Genomic DNA, 23,161 nt, shown 5'->3' with positions numbered 1-23,161 from the left:
AGGATTAATATATTATATTAAATACTGAAGTGTGATGTTAAGCTTGTCTTAGTGAAGAATATTTAGTATAGAAACAGATTAGAAATACTCTTATCTCCTTTCAAGTTACTTTAGAAGGAGGCTTAACCGTAATCCCCCCCCCCCTCCTTCCTCTATAGAAACTTGAGAATTTAAAAAGCTTTGCAAGATTGACATTTGTGGATGAGCTTGAAATTTCGTTTTTTATGCAATTCCTTCGTGTATTCAAAACATTATACAATTTTGGAAAACCTATTTGTTTTCAAAAAAAAGAATGGTTGACACACTTCACTACAGCTGGATTGATCCTCAGTCTGTTCCTTTAGAGTTTATGGACCTGGGACTTACTATGGACTACTATAGAGGGGTAGGATTTATATTTTATGTACCTGGGACTTACAGTGAACTATTATAAAGGAGTAAGATTTAGGGTGGTAGGATTTTGAGCTTAGGACCTGAAACTTACTATAAACTACTATAGACGTGTGGGATTTAGAGTATGGGCCTGGGACTTACTATTGACTACTATAGACGGGTAGGATTTATATTGTATGGACCCGGGACTTACTATGGACTGCTAGAGGAGTAATATTTAAAGTTTATGGATCTGGGACTTACTATGGATTACTATCGAGGTAAAAGATTTAAAGTTTATGGACCTGGTATATACTTGCATTATCGTAGAGGAGTATGATTTAGAGTTTATGGACCTGGGACTTACTGTAGACTACAAAAGGAGTAGGATTTATAGTTTATGAACCTGGGACTTACTTTGGACTACTATAGAGGGGTAGGATTTATATTGTTTGGACCTGTGACTTAAATTGAACTACTAGAAGATTAGGACTTATAGTTGATGGACCTGGGACTTTCAATGAACAACTATAGAGGGGTAAGATTTATATTTATGGACCTGGGAGTTACCATGGACTACTAGAGGAGTAGGATTAAAAGTTTCAGAACCTGGGGCTTACTATGGCCGACAATAGAGGTGTTTGATTTTTAGTTTATAGACCTGGGATTTGTTATGGACTACTAGAAAAGTAGGATTTATAGTTTATGGACCTGGGACTTACTATGGACTACTATAGAGAAGTAGGATTTATAGTTTATGGACCTGGGACTTACTATAGACTACAATAGAGGAGTAGGATTTAGAGTTTATGAACCTGGGACTTTCTATGGACTACTAGAGGATTAGGATTTAGAGCTTATGGACCTGAGACTTAAAATGACTACTGTTGACATAGTAACTAAGATTTGATTGATCTGGGACCAACTATGGTATAATATATAGGAATAGGATTTAGAGTTGATATGACCTGGGATGTACTATGGACTATTATTAACGGGTAGGATTTAGATTATATGGACCTGGGACTTATTATGGACTACATTAGACGGGTAAGATTTAGAGCTTATGAACCTGGGTCTTATTATGGATTATTATAGACGAGTAGGATCTAGAATTTATGGGCCTAGGACTTCCTATGGACTACAAAAGACGGGTAGGATTTAGATTTTATGAACTTAGGACTTACGTGGACTCTTATAGACGGGTAGTATTTAGAGTTTATAGACCTAGAGTAAATATTGAATACTATGAAGGGTACGGATTTATTGTTAATGGACCTGGGACTTACTATGGACTACTATAGACTATGAACAACTAATTATAGTATATATAAGAGACCCTCTATTTATAAAGTGATATTTCCTAGGAGTAAAATACTCTGAAAGCTTTGGCTCATCTATTATAAACATTAATGTCTGAATGTTTTTCTCCTGAAAAATAAGCATTTTCATAAGTGACTTGATGTGAATTCTCTCTGCAGAAGGAATTCTTTCAATTATACAATTTTCAACAAGAAAAACATACGATGATATTATCTTTTATGTATCTACATTAATATCCTATTTATTTTTAACCCTATCCAGATTGGGCTATGTTTTCTATTTTTTTATTTTACCATATAAATTTTACCTATAACTTTAATGGTTAGGAAAATAGCCTGGGAGCTTTAAAAATCTAGAATATGTTAGAAAATTTGTTTAAACAAATTATTTATATTTTTGCGCTGCAGTATTTCTTATCACAAACCAGCCACCGTCCATAACAATATTGTTTAGCCAAATATATGCATTACACATAGGGATGGTAACGTTTTGATATTTGAAAAAAACGATCGTTTCGTTAAGAAAACGTCGAGAAAAATCGAAAAACGAAACGATCGTTTTTTCACAAAACAGGCATTTTTAAGAATCTTTTGAATTTGCCTCCGATTTTTGGCATTCTTTATGTTTGATTGTATCTTTTACTCTTTTTAACCATTTTTGTCATTCTTTTCAAAATCGTCTTTGCTTTCTTTGATTCTTTTGCAAACATAGCATATGTTAGAATTAAAACATTGGTTCTGCTGATAAAAATCTTTAATCAATTTCTGTTTAAAATTCGTAATAAGATTTATAGTTGAAAGCTTAGAAAAATGTCATTTATTTTCAAATCATATTTTAGGGAAATTGTGAGGATAAAGCAGTCCATTTTTTTGTTTATAGATTTCACTCCAGGAATATAGAGAATTAAAGTTATGTTTATGTACAGCAGAACTCATTTTTTTGTTTATGTGGCAATAGAATCCATCTTTTTGTTTATGTACAGGAGAATGAGTACGATGAAGTGAATGAGGCTGTACAAGAAGCTGTACATGGAGTATCTGATGTTGTATTGGATACCGTGTCATTACCATTCAGGTCTGAGGGAACGAAAAACAAAATATTTTTGTTATTTTCTGTTGCTATCTGAACAAATCAACTTTAAAAACATTTTACAGCAACCTTAAAAAAGAAATAGCACTTGTTAAATTTTGTGAAGAATAAATACAGTACTTTGCAATACTCTAAAACCTCCTAGTAGGAATATTAAAGATAAAGATTACAAAACTGTATAATTTGGGGAAGCTCTTTAAAAGTCCATGATTCAGTTAAAAAAATAGTTTTGCAAAAAAAAATTGTACGAATTAGCAAAACATTTTTTTAACTGAAAATGACGTATTTTGCATTTCTGTCATTTTATTTTATTAGCTTTTAAGCCAAGCCAAGTTAAATATATCTAAAGATTATGGTTTAAACTTGAAGATTTTGATTTCCACCTAAAACATGTAGTCTGCTTAGTGCTTACCCCTTTCTAGAAATATTCGAATGAGTTTCGTTCGATTCTGAGAACCAAAATAAATATAATATTTGTTAGCTATGGCTGGCCTATCGGCTAAACCAAATGGGTTGAATTTTTTTAGGGAACCCATGGATACCCAGGAGGTAACAAAGGCTAAAAAAAGACGAAACTTGTATTTTCAAAAATGGATGTGCACTTCAGCTTGAAATTTTATTTTTAAAATGTTGACAAATAATTTTATTGTTGCAGATATCTGTGGTCACTAGTTTCTGTTTTTGATTTGGCATTCTGGACCAATTGGATGAATTGGAAACGTTTTGGAAAAACTCGTCGATAGACACAGAAATAAATTTTAAAATGCGAAACTAAATAATTGTATAAATTATTTCTTACTTAATGTTGTTGAAATTATATTTATTGACCAATTGTTAAAAGTAATTTTTTTTTAATGCTAAAGAAAGAAAGAGAGATTAAAAATACTAGGGTTCCAGGCGCTTTGCATCCATCTTCGATGTTTTTTTATCGATTTTTTTTCATTGATTTTTAAAAATCGAAACTTGTTAAGGCAATTTTTTTCAATTCTAAATTCCATTGACCTTCATTGAGGTACCACAAAAAATGTTGACCCTATTGGTTCAGCTGTTTTGACTTTTATTGGTTACAAGCAAAGAAACAAACACTCATACAGATTTAATGTGATAATAGATCGATAACCTTCGACTAATAAAGAAAGATGGATAAGACAGCACGACAATTTTTAAATTTTTATCTGAGGTTTAAAAAAATATTTAGATAAAAAATAGATAGACATATAGATAAATAGAAAGATAGATAGAAGGATAGATAGATAGATAGATAGATAGATAGATAGATAGATAGACCGCAAAAGTTTAGAAGCAGTTTAACCAGATAAATATTTGCCCCCTGGAAATTTAACCTGTTCTTGTTTCTTGTTTCCTGGAGGAGGCCTGGCAAACCTAATATAATTTAGAAAAATTACAGGGGGAGGTGCCCTCTCCTCGAACTATCCAGGGGGTGGGGAGGAATACAACAGCCGACCATCCTCATCTATTTCCGTATTGTGATACCCACTCTCCACTAAAACCCATTATTTCTTCGGTTAGAGTACTACAAATCACTGAAGTTGAAATCAAATGTATGAAAGTATGTCTAAATACAGATTTCGTCTACAATGGGTAAAATAAGGCAGTGTCTTCAGGCAGCAAGCCAGAGATCTCAAGCAGTAAGGGAGAACCCTCAGATGTTATGTCTGAAGTGAGGGAATTTGTTTTAGAAAGGAATTAAAATGTTTAACAGCCTTAAAAATTGAATTAATTAAGGAACTTATTGTTTGCATCAAATACATCGCTATACTTTTGCATCATGACCTATACATTATGACCTATAAATTATGCATTATGATGGGGTAACCCAATACATTAGAGATGTTTAGTGTGAGACATGTCCCTAGCCCAAACCTAAATGGTTATGGGTGCTAGGAAACAGAATTAAAAAATAATAAAGTACCTTAGAAAAAGGTTTTCAAATATTTTTTGGGACAAATTGTGACATTTGTTTCTACATTAATTTTTCAATATTTTAAACCTGTATCTCAAAGATTAAAAAAAAACTAACTCTTTTTTATTTTTCTGAAGAACCGACCAACCGTTTGCATAACCCTTTTTTTGGTTATGTGTGCTTAGGAAACAGAATTAGAAAATAATAAAGTACCTTAGAAAAATTTTTAAAAATATTTCAATATTTTAGACCTGTACCTCAAAAAGTAATAAAGTTACTTACTCTTTTTTATTTTTTTTGAAGCACCGACCAACCGTTTGCATAACCTTTTTTTGTGTGCGCGATTTTTCTTATCAATGAAAAAATGAAGAAGTTTGAGTGTTTTAAAGAGTAAATCGGTCTTAAGATATGAAGAGAAAATTCGAGGTTGAAAATTTATATTATTTCATACCTTTATTACATATTTACATTACATTACTTACATTGCATTGCATTACAATTACATTACATTATGCAGAATTTACATGTTTGAAATATAAAAGGATAACAGCATCAGGTTGCAAATATATAAGGATCAGGATATTTGAGTTTGAGGATAATATTCAGTTCCATTTGATTATTGTTAGCAATTCCTCCTTATTCATATCATACGATTTATCAAAGCTTGGAAACCTTTTTAAAAAATTGGATCTTTTATTTGAATATTTATAATGTTTGTTTACTTATTTGATAAAATTAGCTGGAGCTCGCCTTAAAAGTAATAATATTAGGGATAAACTAAAGTGTAACAATAAAGCCATGCATTCAGGACAATTAACAAATTACTGGAAAAAGAACAAAAGAACCAATATTATAGAAAACTTTGAATATTTTCTTGGATATAATAATGGAAATACTTCGAGAATTTGTAGACTGTAGAGTACTAAAGAATATCTAATGAAAAGATCCTTTGAAAAAGGATCTTGTAAAGAGAGAAAGAAGAATAATACAATATTCAGTAAGTCCTATCCTCCCCTTCCCTCGCAATGCTTCCCCTCGGCCCTCACTTCAATGTCTTGCCTTACAGCTAGGGATGGGACCGTTTTTAGTCATTCTATATTGCACTCTAAATTAAACTAAAAAACACTTAATTTCAACAAAAAAACGCTTATTTGGCAGTCATACAACTTTTTCTGCAGCCCAATAAGCGATTTTTTAAACTCGAAATTTGCGAGTGTGGTTTGATGACTCAAAGTCTTACCAGTCGAGTTTGCAGCGAAAATGGAAAAATCGTTTCGCAAAAATTTCGCATTTTTCGCGAAACTTTTTTCATTTTTCGCATCTCGTTCGCTCGCAAAAAATGCAAAAACTTTAGCGAAATTTCGCTTTTATCTGTCTTGCGAAAAACGAAATTTTCGCGAAAAAAGAAATGTGAAAATTTAGCGAATAAATGCGAAAAATTTCAAATATTCTTGTTGAAGAATTCCACAAATATAGAAATTCAACCTTTTTGTTAATTACAGTAAAACCCTTAGAATGTGTCCGAGCGGTTCCATGAGGAAAATGATAGGCAGAGGTATACAGACTGGAATCTCACTCATTTCTTCCAATCATTTGTAGGTTTGGTTGGGTACAATCAGGTACCTATATTGCAACCATAGACTCTCTCCGCTTTTCCACCTTTTTTTATCTTCATCATCACCCTTTCGCAGCAAAATTTGTTTACAGCCGCCCCTCTGTCCTCCTACAGACGTTAGGTGATCATAACTGTTTGACCAGATGTTAGCTTCAGATATTCTAGAATTTATAGGTGTGTGTGAAGTGCGGAAATCAAACCCGTGAACACCAGCCTGGACATCAATCCTTTCAAGGGCTACGGACAAGTGTGTTTAACTTCAGTAATCTAGCGATATCAGATTTTACACACAGCCACCCAATTGTAATGTATAGTGAACCTCCGGCCTCCATGCAAAGATGGCAATGCCTGATTCACAATGGTACCCTGGACACCATGTTTTTTTCCATTATGATAGAACTTATTGTCGTTTTTCTAGATTTTAATGTGTTTAATTCTGATATTTCAAATAAATTTTCTTATGTTACATATATATGTTACTCTGTAGAGAAACCTTGCAATTGATATATTAGTTTTCAAAATTGTAAACATTGATATTCAATGCATTACTTGAACAGAAAAATTAAATGAGAAAGTCTTCTACCCAAGAGCGTAGGACCCATACCAAGTGGATTTAATGGTTCTGTCAATATTCCAGAAAGCTGTGACTTTCGATCACAATTTGACCCATTAAACGTAATTTGTTAGTCGTTCTTCTAAAATACTTTTTTGTCGGCATATGCATTTTGAATGAAAAAGTATAATAACAACAAATCCGTAAAGTAAATGATTGTTGAATTATAGACCAAAACACGTTTGATTTCAAGTAGAAGAAACCGAATGCTTCTCACTCTGGTTAGTCCGGTGTGATACAAACCCATGGAGTTGAATTATTGCACTCAAAACGTAAATAATTCAATTGAATTAAAAATTAATCATTCATTACAACCTAAATATTTGAATTCTATTCGATGCATTCGTATATACTCATATTTTATTTATTTGAATTTTTATAATATTTTTTAATTTGCGTTTTCTAAAAACACATGTTTGCCCACTCCTACCTTCTGCCTGAGCTAGGATCAACAAGGTTTGAAGATAGAAAGATAGAAGGAGAAAAGTAGAATTTCTTGATCTTAGAGATACAGCAGAGGTTCAGATCATTTATGTAGACAGTGCTTCATAATAACCCAACTTCATAACAACTCAATCAGTAAAACATTCTTTTATTTGTTTTAAGTCAGAATAATAATAATGATGATAATCATACTAATAATGATAAAGATAATAGTAAAAAAAATGATTATAATTATGATGATAATGATAATGATAATAATAATTATAATGATAAAAATAATTATAATAATAATGCTAATAATAATGATAATGATAATGATAATGATAATGATAATACTAATGATAATAATACTGATAATGATAATGATAATTATAATGATAATGATAATGATAATGATAATGATAATGATAATGATAATTATAATGATAATAATAATTATAATGAAAATGCTAATGATAATGATAATGATAATGATAATGATAATACTAATGATAATAATAATGATAATGATAATGATAATGATAATGATAATGATAATGATAATGATAATGATAATGATAATACTAATGATAATAATAATGATAATGATAATGATAATGATAATGATAATGATAATGCTAATGATAATGATAATGATAATAATAATGATAATGATAATGATAATGATAATGATAATGATAGTCATAATGATAATCATAATGATATTCATAATGCATGTATAATGTTAATGATATAGTCCTAAGTGATCTTAGTCTAAATCAAATACACTTTCCGTAAACATTTTATATTGGATGAATGAAAAATTAGGGATTGATCTTTAATACCGATCGTTTTAAAAAGTTCAAAACTAATGGTTCGTTAGTTTAGACCCAAAGTCTTTTTTTCTAAAAATCGATGCTAGATGCTAGATGTTTAGAAAAATAAAAAATTAAACGAAAAACGCTTGATTTTTCGATTTAAAAAAAAATACTATCAACCCTTAAGCAAGTAGGGGTTAACATTTTAACGTATGCTATTTTTGTATATTCCAATACTTCAAAAAAAATTTATCTTCGGTATTTACTTCGTTAAAATGTATATGTCACGTCTTTGTTCAACAAATTACCATACCAAACCTTATAAATAAAAAGTAACTAATAATTTTTAATTATAAATTTTAGAAATGACGTCAGACTACAAGTATCAGTCAGGGTTTGGAAACGAGTTTGAATCCGAGGATCCAAGATGTCCAGGGGCAGTTCCTAAAGGACAAAATAACCCCCAGGTATGATAACATACATGAAAGGGACTTCGGACAAAATTTAAAGCAAACTTTTATTTATAGAGGGTCATAGCCGATTCACAGTGCCGATAAGCATTTGTCTGATCATTGATTTATCTCTTATATATATCTTCTATATATATCTCTTTATATTATTGTTTATCTCTAAAATGGGGCGCCATGACAAACTCCTGAAAGACAAACTCCTGAAAGACAAACTCCTGAAAAGACAAACTCCTGACGAGAAAAACTCCTGACGAGACAAACTCCTGAAAATAAAAACTTCTGAAATACAAACTCCATAATATCAAATTTAAAAAAATTAAAATCTAAATTATATTCTATTCTAATTATACAATTAGGTGTTTCCTAGAGAACAGGTTTTTTTTTGATACTCGATAAAACGGATTCAATGTGGGTTTTAAAGCCTTGTAAATGTCGATAAAAGGATTAACTATAGATTAAATATTGAACAACTTAATTCTAAGCTTAATTATAATATTGTTTTCCATTAAGCACACAATCCTTGAGACTTTTACATAAAAAATTTATTTTTATCAAACTAAATTATGATTATAGTTTTGCACTGATTACTTGCATCAAACTCTTTATAATTCATACATCTATGCAACCTGATATTCTTTCAACTTTAAATAAGCTGTATCATCATTTCTATATTAAAAATATCAAAGGTTTGCAATATCAGGTTTCGATGTATTAAAAAAATTAGTGTCTGGGGCTTTCAATCATAATAAACAATGGCACTCCTCACAAAAAAACTTGAGATTTGCATTAATTCAATTCTTCTGCATTTAAAAATAAATAAATATTTTCCTTTTGTATCTTAACTTGAACATTTTTAAAATAGAATACATTGTGATCCGTTTTCAATTGATTATGTAGATAAAGAAGGCGAGTTATCAATACAAAACAAATAATTATTACTTATTAGAAAAAAATTAAAAATAAGAAAGGATGATAACGGCATAATTTTCAAAAATGTAAGAAAAATTTGATAATACCTGAAAAAATCGAGAAATAACTTTCCAAAATAATATTTATATTGAAATATCATATTTTGAATAAAACAAATATTTCAAAATAAACAGAAATCATAACAGTTGTCAGTTTTTATCCATACATTTGTTTCAGATAACTTCGCTTATATGGCATAACTTACTTTAACAAAAGCCAAATTTTATCTTGTCAAAGCACAAAAGTAACTACATTTTTTGTGTAACAAAGCTTCATAATAAAATCACAACATTTGTTTTTAAAGTAATAATTTTCCTTTATTAACCCTTGATCATCAAATTTTTTTTGGGAGATCTTATATATTTTGAGTTGAAATTAAATAATAAAAATTAGGATTTCTTAAAGGTTTAATAGGTAATTCAAGTTATCGGGACTGATAACGCAATATCAAGTGACCCTCTTAATTGATATTGTGATAAGTCTGATTCACAACAGTACCCTTGAAAGCTTTGTCTGATAAATTAAATTATAAATTAAATAAATTAAATTAATAAATAATTAATAAATTAAATAAATAAATTAAATATTCATGGTTTTGTGCTCGAAAAGTGATAATTTAATTTTTTTCATTTGTGGTTCTCAATACAAAAGTGACTTAAGCACTTAATGCTTTAGAGACAATGGAAAAATTTACATTTTTCATGTGTAAAGGATATCGTTGAGCCAACCCTCCTAAAATCGAGGGTCACTAAAAGTTACAATTCAACATGGTTCCTAACCTTAAAAAAAAAGTGTTGGACCATCAATTAAGAAATACACAATTTTACGATTTTTTTAAGTTTAAACAATTTAAATTTTTTACCTAAGAATGAAGTACATATATATGGTTTTGGCCTGACATCTTTGTGACTGCCGCAGTCATAATAATAAATATAAACAGCTTACACATAAAGATAAAGAGCAAAGTATTATCGTTTTTTAGAATTAAGAAATGTTGAAAATTTTATAAAAATACGTTTTCATTTATGAATTGCATACATTGATCCTTTTTTGTTAAAACCTCGGTACTTGATAATACAATTTAATGGTTAAACATAAAAAGAAGGAAAATCATGTTACGTGACATAGTAAAGTTAAGAGGTTGGACTAATCACAGAGTACAGAATAATAAAACCTCGTAAATACCACAGCTGTGCAACCCCCCCCCCCCTCCTGGGCAATTGTGCATGTGGTTTAATATCCTGAAGTTATATATATAGTAAAATATAAATTCAAAATGCAAATTAATATTAAATTTCAAAAATAGTTTTTTTTTCATGTAACACATTGCATTTTGTTAAAATTTTTAAAGTTTATCATTCAATTTCCAAACTATGAATATTTAAAGATGAAAAAGTCTATATTTTTTTTTAATTTTTCATTGAATTTTTGCATGAATTTTTATAAGAACCATACGATTTAATGGTCTCACACTCTCAAGCTTAAATTGTTGAGAATTTTGCCAATTACTTCTAAAAAACCAAAGCTAACAACAAGTGCTTAACAGTGCTAAAATGTACATGTAAAGGGCTACAGAAAAGCATAAGGGAGCTAATAGATCGGTAAAATCTAATCTTAGGGCGTTGCCACACTTCAAAGCCAACCCTGTTTTAGAAATTGATGAGACTGTTTATAAGCAGGCTGAATCTTTGTAAAACAGGTGCAAATGATGCACAATTTCATTAAAAAAAATACTGGGTACATTAATTGCGTATTTTCTTTAGAACTCCTTTCCGCACAAACCTGAAATTTTCGATAAGTTTGTTTAAATAAGGATAAAGAAAGCGCACAAAAGTGTGATTTGCGACTAAATGAAAAATATGCGCGTAAATTACGGAATCTGTTTCCATCCCGCTGGTAACTTTATTTTAACCTTCCCGGAACTGGGGCAAGAAACTTGCTTTACATACAAGGTGGCCCAAAAACAAGGATTAGGGTTTTTCGGCTCGTGTAGCCGAAAAAAAAATTAGAATTGTACCCTAGAATATGGTTTTAAATTTAGAGAGGTCGTTGAAGTGAGATTTTGACATAAGATCCTTTCATTTTGTGTAAAACGGTTTCGATTATTCGAAAATCCCCTGTTGACTATTACCAATATTTTTCAGAAAAAAAAATTATTTACATATTGCCAAACCCCCTTAGTCCTAAACCTAGAACTCTATGAAGAGAAAACTAAAAAGAGCTTTGATTGCAAATAGCTTTGCATGGCATCAAATTGGGAGATTTTAAATTAAACCTCGGAACAAAACCATTATAGTACTCTTATCAAGTATTCATAATCATAATTTCTAAGTAAATTATTTTCTCTTTGTGCAATATAGATATAGATAGAATATTGCAAATTATTAACTGTGTACAGTAAACAGAGAGGTTTTCAAACAGTCCATATAATTTTACGCCAAATAGTCAAACATCAAATGACAAAAAGATTGCTTTAACGACCCCTGCTTAAATTTTAAAAATGTACAACAGCACATCCCTGTTTTTTGGGCCACCCTGTATAATATACAATTGTGAAAACCCAGCTTTGCTTGGAAACTACTTTTCCCCAAAAAAGTTAATTAATTCAACTAATAAGTTTTAAACTAAAATTTTGTATATCTTTAATCAAAATTTGAGTCAAATTGCTATGGTTTTTCTTGTGTCATGACGGAGAAATAAATAGACATTTATACTTTATAACGCCCTTTGATCAACATTACCGACCTATGATTCCCCAACAGAGTGAGGTTAAGTTACTTTAAATTCCTTGGGAGAGTTATGTAATTAAATAAATGTAATTAATTAAATAATCATCCGTTCTGCGAAGTTTTCAGTGAAAAATATGCGCATTTTCATCTCAGAAGGCGATAAAATAGTGTACAACTACTTTTTCGGGAAAATAAAAATTTTACTTAACCATGGGACTTGGGAACCCCTTGGTAAAATTCTCTTAACATCGCGTAGATTAGTAGATATTCAAAATTTACTCATTTACAAACCCTGTGTTCGAACTTAATGAATTTGAGACACATCTCAAATCCGCCAAGAACCGGTTTCAATTGAGCGCCGGCTTAAATCTTGAATACAATTTTATTTGAGCCTGTCTCAAATTTAAGCCGCGGCTCAAATTTCAATTTCGGCTTTTAATTTTACATTATTCTAGAAATGTGCTTACGGTCTTTACGCAGAACAATTGAGTGGAACCGCTTTTACTGCTCCTCGTGAATCAAATCAGAGAACTTGGTTCTACAGAATCCTTCCCAGTGCAAAGTAATTTTTTAGCAAATTTTTTGTTTGTTAATTTTCAAAAAACTTTGTAAAAGAAAAGAAATTAAGTCTTTGCTACAAACCCAAGCTTTGTAATCCTCATATATTTGAAACCTCATATTTCTAACCTTTGACATTTCAAAATTAGATTATTTGATCTACCATAATTGATTTATCTACTATCTAGCATAATTTAAATATCCTAAGCAAACGGGGTTGCAAAGATATAAGGGTTAGAAACTCAGAGTTTATGGCAAAGACTCAATTTTTTTCACTATATCTTGCAATCTGATGATGTAACAATATCATATTTTTGACTTCGACTTTTTGATTATCACAATTTGGAAAATCAAAGATCTAAGAAATCAAAGCAATTATTTTTTTCATTAACCCTATTCCTGCTGTGGGGGGGTCAATTTTACCCCCCCCCTGTAGTTTTTTTTACATAACTCAAAAATCATTGGTCTGAGGCTGTTGAAATTTTCTGACTTTTCTTACATACCCAAAGCCCTCCCTTTAGGCCTAAAATCGGGCTTTAATACTAACTGCCTGAGTCCTCAGGCACACTGCCTGAATGACTGTTTTTGCCTGTAACAAACTAAATCTTTGTTTTGACCCACTTGCGAAAAAAATTGCAAATTTTTTGCAAACATCAGGTTATTTAAATTTTTGCAAATTTTTTTCCATATTTGAAATGGCATGGTCAAGGGCTTTTCAAAAATGTATAATTTTTCATTTTTTGGACAACTTTTCTTTTTCAAACATTTTTACTATATAACTTGAATTTGCGATAAAAAATTCAATTTTTGCAAATTTGCAAATTTTTTTTGCTGCAGATTCTAAAAGTAGAGCACAAGAGCTTTCTAATGATGTATCATTTGTCATATTTGGACATAAAACATGGGATTTAGAGGGGGGGGGGGCAAATTGACCCCCCCCCCCCAGCATATCCTGGTTTTCAAGTACCCCAGCAGGGATAGGGTTAATCAATATTTTCAAGCAAGGTGAATGATATTTTTTTTCAGGCACACTCCATTCTCAACATATGCGCACCCTTATGTATCCTGTAATTGGAATGAGCAACTCCCAAACCCAAACCAGCTTAGATGGAACCCCTTCGATATTCCCAGGAAAAAAATCTCAATAAAAGTATGGAAAATAATTCCAAATCGCCTTAGAATTGATTAAAAAAGACCATGCAAAATTATTTTAATTCTTACGGAATTTGCCAACCAAATTCCGTCTTCCATAATATTTTAATTCTTTATAATATAATATAAAAAATGTTTAACTTTTCTTTTAGATATTGGGTTATGTATGAGCAATTTTTTATTAAAGATTCTTTAATTCTTTATCTCAAAATATTCAATTCTTTATAAAAAAATATCAATTTTTTAATCCAAAAAATTGATTTTTCGTTAAGTGAGAAAACTGATTGGGTTGATGGTCTACGAACTATTGCAGGTTATTATCAAAAATAATTATAATAAAAACTTTAGATTGTTGCAAAAAAACGTTAAATAATGACTGGTCGTTGTTTTATGAGAATTAGAGATAAGAACAGAACTAAAACACTAATGTTTAAAAACACTTGAAAAATAATTTTTACATTTCTCCGAAGTAATTTTTGAAATATTAAAAAATTACACCGCCACTATTTCAACCAAGGTATATTTACGTACTCTGGGAAAAAAAATAATGTCATTGAGAGAAAAAAATAAGTCTTTTAGATTATTTTGGCACATCTGAAGTTTATGCAGTGTGTCAATATGTTATACGATTTAAAAAATGGTAAAAATAAAGAAACTGTGTTTTTACAACAAACTTTGATTTTTTGCCACAAAACTTATTTAATATTTTATTTATATCTTGGTAACCCGATGTTACCTATTTTTGATATGTCAAACTAAAAATTCTGTTAGATTAAATATTTTAAGCTTGAAATGTTAAAGTGTGCACCATTGGATTGCAAGGATACAAACAAGGTGACCCAAAAAATGCTATGTAAGGTATTTGGCTTGTCTGTTTGTCTGTTTGTATCCAATAAACGTCAAAACGGCTGAACCGATCGGGCTTAAATTTTTTGTGGAACATCTAGGGACTCCAGGGAAGGTTTATGAATCATCAAAATTTCAAATATTTGTCTCCATCAAAATTCGATCGTCATTAAATTTTTTAAAATTTTGAAAATCCGCGAAATTTTTGTGAAAATCCGCGAATTATTTTTGTTTTGTTTTACGATGTACACAAAGAGAACATGTTCACAATTAATTTAGGAGATGGGCGCAAAGCGCCCTCTAAGGCTAGAAAGAAGGGCGCGAAGCGCCTTGAATTTCTAGTGGTTTAAATTTTTTTAATTTTTCGAAATTGAGGAAAATATGACAGTTTTGAGTTCGCCACATAGCTTTAACTTGTTAGAGATAGAAGCTGTTAATTTTGTTTTCCGACCACGTTATGTGATTTCCTTAGGACCTTTAAAGAGAAAATTCTTTATAACGATCTAAAATTCAATTCACTCCAAAAAAAACAGCTATTGCTCCAATAGATATTTCTATCTGTAACATTTAACAGGAAATTTACAGTTAGATATCTTTGTTTCCTTTAACAAACATATTTTGCGATTTATCAACATTTGCTATTATTATATCGCACAGAGTGTGCGATATAGCTAACTGTGATTTTCCCGTTGAATTCAATAGCATTTTTTTTGCAGTGAAGGAACAATGTGAAGAATGATATTAGCTAAGAAATTCATGGTAAACCATGGTCACATTTTTAATAAAATACAATAGAACCAGATAAATAGATTCTTATCAATGTATTCCTTTTTGTTATTCTGGCATCTGTTATTTCATAAAGAAAAACAACAAGTTTTTCTTTGACTTTTTATATTATCTTGATTCCTATATTTTCAACCAAGCCAAATCGGAAAACTTCAAATTTTGTGATGACGTCCTTATTTCATTGATTGAAAATGGTACATAGATTTCAAAAAGGAAAAAAACGTAATACAAATTTTAGTACTTTAGATAGCACCCTGGACTAACTGCGTTCGGTTTTCTGTTTTTGTATTTTTATTAATATGTCTTGTGCACGTTTTCATCAAAAATGCATATGCCAACTAAAAGTATGAAATAGAAAAGACGATAAAATTATGTTTTGGCGCATTTTGCCTGACTAGTTTAACATATCCCTTCTGGTCTACGTCTGAATCCACATTTTTAAATAATTCTTTAAAACGAGGAGTTATGATGATTAATTACCCCTATCCCTGCTTTGGTACTTGAAAACTAGGATACGCTAGCCCCCCCCCCCTTAATCTAAATTCGTAGGTTTAAAGATAAATATGACAAATAGTTTATTTTTGAAAATCTCTTAAAAAGACAATTTTTTTTTATAAAAAAAACACTTTTATTTTGAGCACAACGTTCTATAAAGTTTTTGGACTTTAATGTTTTCTATATCTCGATGGTTCTCGCCTTCTCGATAAAGAGAAAATTTCTTTCCAAAAACTTTATAACCAAAAATAACAGTGTTAGAAATAGTTATTGCATTTCTGTCATTTTTTCTATTTTTTGGCAAAAAAAAAAATAAAATTTATCTCAAGAATATGGTTCAACTTTGAACTTCTAACTTTCCCTGAGCAAAGTAATTAGTAAGAGTTTTGTGTCTAAAGATTTATCTTCCAGCTTTATCCGGGTGTGCAACATAATATTGGATCGTTAATAGCTCTAAATTACGATTTACAGAGCTAATCAGAAAGTATAAATATAAATCATTTGAAAAAAAGATAAAATTTGCTTGCAGAAAATACTAGGGTTTTCGAGTATTATGTGCGTATTTTCCTCTAAAACTAGAACATTCGTCAATCACGCCAAACTAATGTAAGTTGAACGGACAATAGAAATTTGTTTGTTGGCAATAATCACTTCTCGTGTTGATAAGTTAACTTACACCAACCAATGTAAATGAGACTAAAAAATTGTTGTGCTGCTAAATGCAGCACAACAATTTTTAATAGTAGAGGAGTTACGAGGTCACAAACGAGTACAAATTTAAATTTGAAGTTCTTCTGTCTAGTTCATTGTGCAATTTATCTATTAAGTTTTGTTTGTTTTGTTTGTTTTTATCCTAATAATGTCAACACGGCTTAATTTTTTGATGACCCAGTAGTCTATATTAAAACATTGGTGCCAAACTTTCGATTTAGCTAAACAACAAGTCAATTTTTGGTAAGATGAATATCTTTTGTCAGAGTAAATCTTTTCCACTATGTAATTAAGTAAAAAAAATGTAACAAATCTGATTTGAATTTTTCAAAGGGATACAAAGCAAAAAAACTATATTTATATCCAAATTTGTAGGTGCTGGTGATTCTAGAACTAGAACTGGATTAACTGTTCATGTTTACGTTTGCAATTCTAACATGGTAGACAAAGCTTTTTACAACAGGTAAACACGAACAAGCTTTATGAAGATTTTTAATTTAGGAATTCTATTATTTGTATGTTTCAAAAATGTATTAAATAAATTAGATGATCACGTGAAGGGTGTTTCACACGTACAGTACACATAATTTTCACTAAACGGGATCATTCAATAGAATGTAATTGTACTGCAAGTACGGAATAAATTCGTATTTCCATATGCTTTCAGTAAGTTTTGATACTAAGCAAAAACAAATATTTGGGTCGAAACTGAGAAACCATATTTTAAAAAAATTAATAATGTTTAATATCCAAGCTCCTAATGTATAGAAAAAAGTAAAACATGGAAAGAACAACATACTCTTTCGTGAAGCAGACAGTTTATTACAGAAGTATTATAACCAGCCAGACATATTTTAACTTCTGTTTATTATTCATAAAATTCAATATATATTTTTCATCTTTAATTGTCTAGTGATGGAGATATGCTGGTAGTGCCCCAAGCAGGAGAACTTGATATTACAACTGAGTTTGGAAAGCTGAAAGTCAATCCAAACCAAATATGTGTTATCCAGCAGGTATAGTTTTTAAATTACAATTGAATTTTGAAATCAATTATGTAAGCTTTCTGATTTTTAAAATTGACATTGGGTTGCAAAGATAACTTGAATAAAAAACATAAAAGTGCAATGAAAAACTAGTTTTTTCATTATTATTATTATTCATAATTTTAAAAGGTCTCTCTGGGAATTGGCCAAAAATATTAAGATTGGACATCAAATCATAATTAATTATAGCACTTATTTAACTTTACAGCACTTCCATTAATTCATAAATCAATGTCGAAGTTAGTTTACAGCGTTTGATTTTTAGGGAATCAGATTTAGTGTTAACGTTTCTGGGCCATCTCGAGGGTAAGTAAAAAAACAAGCAATTACAAGGTTTAGTGCATTAAGTTAATCACCGTTTAATCCAAAATTTTCCAACAACAATAATAAAAATAATTCTTTTCAAAATTGTATAAATAAAAATAAAAAAAAAGATAAAATGAGGAGCAAATTACCTTTGTTTTGGGGTCGTTAACTATAAAAGAAACCCACTCAAAACAAAAAAAGAAACCCACTCAAAACAAAGACTACTCGTTATTTATATATAGTAGCTTTTCGGGTCTTTCCTTCTGACAATTATAATTATAAATGTTGCTCAATATTACATTTTTATTCTTGTTGAAACTCAAAATTTTGCAGATTTTATCGATTTTATTTGATTGATTTTCAAACATCTAAAATTGACATATTTTCCATGCATTTTTTATATTATAAATGACAGTCCAACACACAGTGATCCAAAGGGTGCAAGAATTTAAACGAATTTTGCCATTACTTTTTTTAAACTGAAGCTAAAAAGATCTTGTAATTTTAAAATGTACATGTCTTTTCTATTGTCCATGACAACAAAATTGTAAAATCAATGCCTAAGGCAATGCGATTTGCAACAATGTAAAGTCAACCCAGTTTTCTGTCCGATTCTCAAATGTGCCCTTGAAACTATTACAAGATAATTAAATTTTCAAAGAGAAAAATAAAGATAACTCCGTGATTCTGGATCGGACAAAAGTTAATCTGATCAATATCTGAGAATTCTTAAAGGGACTGTTTAGGTAAAATGAAAGTGGGTAAAGGCTGAAGCTTAAAAGTTTTAGGAGTTGATGGCTACCAATATTAGTTCTATCTGATGTTCATGTCTCTAGAAATCTATAAAACTGTGTCAAAATTATACCAAAACTCATATACATATGTTATATTGTATATGAATCAAAGTTTTAAGCAAATCATATTCAGCAAATACGGAATAAATCTGAAAATTAGGATAACCCAGAAGTGCCTCAAAACTTTAGGTATTCTCCTAATTTGAATATAATACTTAGTCATTTTAAATAAAATTTATTGTGATATAATTGTCACGTGACCAGAATTTTCACCAATGGCCGTTAAGTATCTGGTCACATGGCTCCATCGGCTATATTTTGTACATATGAGTTTTTGTATAACTTTGACACTGGTTTTTATCAATTTCTCGAAAAACAAAACTATTATAGGTCGCTAACAGTCCCTTTAAGGTTCACTTGAAATTACGGCTTCGGTCTTGTTTTGGTACACATCTACTTTTATATTTTCATTAATTTTCAAGTTTATGATATTCCCTTACTTTCTCCTTCCCACCTTGAAAAATAAAAATCTATATTATCATACCCCCCTCTCCAACAATTCCCCCAAAGCCGGAAAGTTCATTCCTATTGTCTCTTCAGAATCCTAAGTTTCTGTAAACTTCTGAAAACTTTTAAAAACTTACAAAAACTTTTGAAAACCTTTTTTCAGATTAATTCAATGATTAATGTCAAGATTAACGTTTTTTTCCCAGCAAGCATTGCCTTTCAATCCAAATTTAAAGATTGTTAAATTACAGACCGAAAAGCGATTAATTTCAAGTTGCACTTATATATTAAATATTATCATTATTAAATCTATAACTTTTCAAAACATTTTATATGATTAAATGTTTTGATTATTTTTTTTTTCTTGAGGGTTTATTTTAGGTAAATTTTAAGTCTTCAAATTTTGAACTTTTGACTGATTTTTTATCCTTTTTTTGGTACATACTGGAGGTGTTTGACAACCATTTTGTTCTCCCAAATCTTGGACCCATAGGAGCCAATGGTCTGGCAAATCCAAGGTATTAAATATATAATATAACAGAACAAAAGCGGAGGCTTTATTTAATGATTAACGCCGAGAAGTATAGTTCATCTAGCTAGGTATTTATTCATAGAGAAGAGAATATTTAAGTGATATAAAGTAAAAAAGAGTGTAAAACCGCAATTTCTGCTCTATTGGCCCTGGCACAATGAACCATTTAGAAGAGAATATTAAGTAGTTAAACTTGTACTCAGTAGGACCAGTTCAAGTTCAGAAGAAGTGGTTCAACGTTTTTCAACTACGTTCAGCTATTCATTGATTATTTTTAACTTAGATCTTTAATTATATTTGAATTTATCTTTAGAGATTTCTTGACTCCAGTTGCTTGGTTTGAGAATCGTACCGCAGAGTTTAAAATTGTAAACAAATATCAAGGACATCTCTTCCAGGCTATTCAGGTATTTTTATATTTCATTTGAAAAGTTGGCCAGGGACATTTATCAAACTCCCCTTTCTCTAAGGGCTAAATCAAAGGTTCTCATGAATATATATAAGACAAAACTAGCCAAATCGCGCGGGATAAGGTTATACAAGATTGCAATAGGTTTGAAAACCAATTTTTTGCATTATAATGATATATGCTTATATACATTATAATAGTACTTTGTTAGAATTTTCTTGGGTTGATGTTCTTTTATGTTTTATTTTTATAGTTGTAATAAATGGAAGAAATACAAAACATTCGTCCCATGCGAGAAGTTGCTCTAAAAGGACAAAAATACTTTTATTGTATTCTTACTGCAAGTGATATGCAAATGAACTTTGAATAGATTTTATAAATTAATATGTTATTCATTCTGAATTTTCTTCTTTATATTCTGTACAAATCTAAACTATGGTATTTTTTTATGTTTTAAAATGTTGTATGACATTAACTTATTCAGCTAGAATAGAAACATTAATCATTTCTAGGAAGAATGATCAAGTATGGTCAATCATCCTCTTTTTGAAGAGTTATTTCTAATATGTAGCTGATTAAGTGTAGCTTTTCGTCTCTAACCCCCCCCCCCATCGTTATTTAATGTTAAGATTATTTGAACAAAATTTAATTTTGTAACCTCATCTGTATATTCTTGATTAATCAAGAGTCGACTATTATTATTTCCTAAATTATAAGTTACTAGCTAGGTAACCAACACAATATGTTTTCACCTTATTCAGAGTCCTGACCATACAAGAGACAATTGAATTATCTTATCAGCATCTTGCCGCCAAATTAGGGAATATAAGAGTAAACAAAACTCTTTGCCGCCATCTATATATTTTTAGCTAACCTTACAAAGGACTTGATCATTACATTTAAAATATTCAATGAGTCTTTGTCACAAACTAAAATTTTTGAATCCCTTATCTTTGCAACCTGATTGTGTTTCAAATTGAAATTATTCGATATAACTAAATTAAAGTTTGAAATATCTGAGGTCTGCGACATTGGGTTGCAAAGATATTGAAATAAAAAAAGAGAGTTTGTGGCAAAGACACAATTAATTTCGTGGATTTTTATTAAAAAATGACATTTTCAATCAAAAAAAAAATATTGTTCAAACCTTCCTTTGAGCGCAACGGAAAGAAAGAAATTAACCGTTTTCAACATTTCCTCCAATCCACAGACAGAAGCAAAATTAATATTGATAGAATCCAAATTCGGTTCGGATTTAACCCCTTAAAAATTTGTTGAGAACACTCCCTTTAAAATAGACAACAATTTGAACTTCAGCAGCCGAATTCAAATTTATCTTTATTTTAAATTGTTTCAGGATCATTCTCCCTTTGACGTGGTTGGATGGCACGGCAACTATGCTCCATACAAATACGATTTAGCAAACTTCTGCACTATAAACTCAGTCAGGTGATTCTACTAATTGAACATGGTACTAAGAAGTTAAATACAAAATTATGCAAAATTTAATTACAATGTACAGTCAAAGCTTCTTTTACTTAGATATAAAGTTGTTAAAAAGGAATTCAGTCTTTGCCACAAACTCTGATTTTCTAACTTCAATATCTCTGCAACCCAAAGGTGTAGACTTTATATATGAATTCTGTTAGATCACATAATCTAAGTTTTAAATATCATAGGTTTACACCTTCAGGTTGCAAAGATATAGGGATTATAAAATTTGAGTTTGTGGCAAAAACTCATTTTCTTTAATTCAAGGTTGATCTCAAAAGTTAAGACTTTGATGATGACCTAAAACTTAGAATTTCAAGTGATCTGAAGGTTGAATTTCACATGATCTGAAGGTTGAATTTCAGACGATCTGAAGGTTGAATTTCAAATGATCTGAAGTTTGAATTTAGTCTTTTGTCTTACAGCTGGGTTTTCTTCTTGATTTGGCAAAGAAAGTAACACATTTCAAGTTGCTGTAAACCAAGACTTTTCTAAAGTGTTATCCTTTGTGGGTAACCCTGTGTCTTTTCTACTTTAAATTATTTAAACAACATATTAGATTTAGAATTAATAATCTAACAATAATAAAGTGAATTTTGACTTAATTTTACAATCCTCGTAAAACTTAGTTTAATAGTTTCACGGTAAATTGTTGAAACTTTACATTTATCAAGTTAAATAACGCCATACTGCAAAGAACCTAATTATGCTTTTTAAACTTAAGATATCTAATTCATTTATCTTTGCATACTGACAGTGATTAATGACTTTTGTTATTAAATAATAGCAGTATTTACGGGGAGAAACATAAAAAAGCCTAGAATATCAGGTTGAAAAGATTAACGGATTTGCAAATTAGAATATGATGAGAGTAATCCGTTTTTTACCTTTACTTATTTTTAGTTTTGATCATGTTGACCCCAGTATATTCACTGTGTTGACCTGCCCTAGCAATAAACCTGGAACAGCTGTTGCAGACTTTGTCATTTTCCCAGCTAGGTGGTCAGTAGGTAATAACTAATTAGATGTTGTGTAGTTTATTTGATAACAATGAGACGTTTCTTACAGTGTATAATTTTCCAGTAAGAGCGAATAAATTCTTTTATAAAAGAACCTGTCAAATCATTCGTTGGGATGTTTAGAAAGATGAAAATTTCCCTGTATGATAATTGAAGGACTGCAG

At 30.1% G+C, this 23,161-nt stretch overlaps 1 protein-coding gene across 1 annotated transcript; it reads left to right on the top strand.

Moving 5' to 3' along the window:
* Positions 1-7,444: 7,444 nt before the first annotated feature.
* On the top strand, positions 7,445-22,988 carry LOC111696234 (homogentisate 1,2-dioxygenase; the record flags this gene model as incomplete). The annotated part of the gene is given in 12 exon segments (XM_023465781.1): positions 7,445-7,515; positions 8,541-8,644; positions 12,801-12,907; positions 13,930-14,034; positions 14,328-14,368; positions 17,269-17,356; positions 17,807-17,909; positions 18,205-18,245; positions 19,984-20,064; positions 20,392-20,485; positions 21,845-21,936; positions 22,882-22,988. Coding segments are annotated over 11 exon segments (961 nt in total), but the record flags the coding sequence as incomplete, so codon positions are not given.
* Positions 22,989-23,161: the final 173 nt, after the last annotated feature.

Source organism: Eurytemora carolleeae, unplaced genomic scaffold (genome assembly GCF_000591075.1).
Source record: "Eurytemora carolleeae unplaced genomic scaffold, Eaff_2.0 scaffold12, whole genome shotgun sequence".
NCBI lineage: Eukaryota > Metazoa > Arthropoda > Copepoda > Calanoida > Temoridae > Eurytemora > Eurytemora carolleeae.
This window is presented reverse-complemented; position numbering and strand designations above follow the sequence as displayed.